Raw genomic sequence first — 3174 nt, 5'->3', positions numbered from 1 at the left:
TAAATTTAATAAATTTATTAAATTTATTAATTTAAATTTAATATGACATTCATGAACATGATGAGTGGAAGCAAACAGTGAGCTGGAACTGAAAATACGTGTGCACGAGTAAGAAAAAAAGAATCTAGTCTTCATCTGCATCTTTTTATATAGTTATTAGTTTAGTCTTTATGTCTTTATTTTTAGTCCTAACCTATCCTAAGTACATGAGCACACATCTTGACTGTGTTACCATGGTTTCAGGAGCAAAGTTCCCCATCAAGTGGACGGCTCCAGAAGCTGCACTCTATGGACGCTTTACCATCAAGTCAGATGTCTGGAGCTTTGGTATCCTGCTGACTGAACTCATCACTAAGGGACGTGTTCCCTACCCAGGTACTGGATCAGACCAAACTCAGATCATTTCAGAGTGAAGCTGTTTAGTTTTTGCATGTGAAACAGCTGATTATTGAGACATGGTGGGTTTTCACACTAACAAACCTTGCCACTGAGCCGCTCTGCTGGAGACTTCATAGCCTAAGCACTTCCTCGCTTAGTAGATGAGAACTTACGGTAAAAGGAGGGGTAACCGTTTCTTGAGCATCTTCCACCCTCCTGTGCCAATTAGCATGCCGATCCTGAGGCTTCCCGAGTTTACATGTTTTAATAAGTGAGATAATTCATGCAATTCCTTCACAAGCAAAATGTTATTGATACCTTACACCTCAACTTGGTGATCTGATAAAATATGAAGAAGAATTGTGTGAGAAGTGGGAACAGGGTTGAATAATTTCCCAGTTGTCTTAGTGAAGACGTGTTCATTTTTTGTTTTATCTCCCTCTTCTTCTGCAAGTTTTTATTTATTATTTTTTTCATCCTGTCAACGGATCTTATGTTGTGCATCTTCCCCTCATTTTCTTTTATTTTTTCCAGTCTAGCGAGCACAAACACTCTCTTTGCACTCTGCATGTGTGCACATTAATGCACACATGCAGCTGTTGTTGTTCAGGTGATATAAAGAAAGTTATTATTATTATTATTATTTTTAACAGAGACATTTGTTGACCAGGACAATAGTACCAAGACTGAAGCGAAACCTTTTGGAGCCTTTGGAGTTGTGATGATGTTGCAGTAAATATCAGTACCAACCCACCTGAAGCACCCCGGTGTTACCGGAGCGCCTTGCATATATTTGCTGTGTCCTCTGCTACCTGGCTTATGCCAGACTTTAATCAGAACTTTTAATGACCTCCTTGCAAGAGCAGCTTTCTTCACTTTCACTTTCATAATGAGAAATCTGTGGATTGTAATGATCTATAGTTGTCTTTATGATAGATCCTCACACCTGAGCTGTGGTTCCCTGCTGCTCCCACAGAGTTACCACAGGCTACTTGGCTGCTTCTCTGATTAATGCTCTGTTTTCCCAAGTCTGTCAGGTTAGGTCAGCGCTCTCCAACATGCAGCTCCAACGCTGCATGTTGTTCTCAGGTCCCTTCACAGTTGCTCTTAACTTAAACCAAAAATAAATGACAGAGAAAGATAAAAAAAAAAAAAATAAATAAAAAAAAAAGATCTGCTCAAATTTGCCTGCCTTTTTTTCTAGCAACATCAAAAAGCTTCTCGACATCTTTCTCCTGGACCTTCCTGCTATGTTCTCTGTACTTTATGATGCGGTTTGTGTTCTAATGTTCTCTAACAAACCTTCATTCTTGCTAGAAAGACAGTTTAGGGGTGCTGTGGTGGCGCAGGGGTTAAGAACCCACAAATGGAGGCCTTAATCCTCGACGTGGCTGACTTTTGCCACATGTCTCCCCCGTTCTCTCATTACCTACTTTCCTGTCAATTCACTATCAAATAAAGGCCACTAGAGCCAATAACACCTTTTTTTAAAAAGAGACAATTTAAAAACCATGAATTATTTTCCTTCCCCCTCACAGTAAGGGGTACATTATTTTGGTGCATCACAAAAAATACAAATAAAATGTACTGTATATTCCAGACAAAATGCCAAAAGTTCAAAAGATAGAATCACTTTTGAAAAGGCAGGATTTTTATTTTTATCATATTAAGTGTTCCATTAAATTTTTTGTTATTGAATTTTAATTCAAGTGTGCGTAATATATTTGATTTTTGTTGTTTTTTTTTTTCTTTTTTGTTTTGAACATAATTCAGTTTTAATCCTTCCTCCTCTTTCCCCTTTAGGCATGAACAACCGCGAGGTGCTGGAGCAGGTAGAGAGGGGCTACCGGATGCCAGGCGCCCACGGCTGCCCGACCTCGCTCCACGAACTGATGCTGCAGTGCTGGAGGCGGGAGGCCGACGAGAGACCCACCTTTGAGTACCTGCAGTCCTTCCTGGAGGATTACTTCACCGCCACAGAGCCGCAGTACCAGCCCGGAGAAAACCTGTGACCGGAATCGTGTCAGACAGACGCGGAGCTTTTAACCCACCATGCAGAAATACAATGACGGGCACGTTGAAGTTGAGCGTTTATTTGTGCCCTCAGTGCTTTTGATCCACACTTAACTCGTATGAAGAAACATATCAACGACTTTTTGACATTTCCTTTGTTTTTGGCTGCCGATCGTCACTGCATCCTGCTCAGAACAGATCAGTTAATCATGCCGAGGAGTTGGAGCTCTCCTGAACCGGCCTTGCAGTAATGTTGCTTTACTCTGTAACCATGACAACAAGCAACTGAAAGAAAATGTAGATGCTTGTGTTGAGGGGTGGGTTGAGGGAGTCCAGTGGGTGCATGATCTGTTCAGCTGCCATATTTCTTCAGGTCCTTTGATTTCTTTTTTTTTTTCTTCTTCTTTTTTTAAATTTTATTTTGCGAGGAGAATGCCATCAGATTGACTGATTTCTGTGTGGAAAAATGTGCTGATGCAAAAAGTCTCGCCTGCAACAAGTTGCACATCTCAAGGAAGCTCCGACAGCTGTCAGTGAACCTCGCGGTTCTTTGTCTGACCAGATTATTAACAGATTCACTCTGATATTTAAAAAAGATTCAATCTTCAGCAATAACTGAGCAGAGACCTGATTTCATTATAGTTATGATATTTGATTTTAAAAAGATAAAAGGTCTGATATTAGAGCTATGTCTGTCTCCTTGAACAAGTGCCTGCAATGCTGCGCTCAAAGTGGAAGGAATAAGAAATGCGCTTTATGTATGAATTGTCTCGTCTATTGTTC

At 40.5% G+C, this 3174-nt stretch overlaps 1 protein-coding gene across 5 annotated transcripts in view; it reads left to right on the top strand.

Moving 5' to 3' along the window:
* yrk (Yes-related kinase) overlaps positions 1-3174 on the top strand; it is a 22045-nt gene that overhangs the window by 18627 nt on the left and 244 nt on the right. For all 5 annotated transcript variants that reach the window (XM_016669258.1, XM_007547603.2, XM_007547605.2 and 2 more), the window contains 2 exons: positions 244-375; positions 2182-3174. The exon at positions 2182-3174 is cut by the window's right edge and continues 244 nt beyond it. In XM_016669258.1, coding sequence (XP_016524744.1) covers positions 244-375; positions 2182-2390 — 341 coding nt within the window. In that variant the 3' untranslated portion in view covers positions 2391-3174. The remainder of the gene's footprint in view (positions 1-243; positions 376-2181) is intronic.

This window comes from Poecilia formosa, unplaced genomic scaffold, assembly GCF_000485575.1.
Source record: "Poecilia formosa unplaced genomic scaffold, Poecilia_formosa-5.1.2 Scaffold21, whole genome shotgun sequence".
NCBI lineage: Eukaryota > Metazoa > Chordata > Actinopteri > Cyprinodontiformes > Poeciliidae > Poecilia > Poecilia formosa.
The sequence above is the reverse complement of the archived record's forward strand: the minus strand, read 5'-3'. Positions and strand labels throughout refer to the sequence as shown.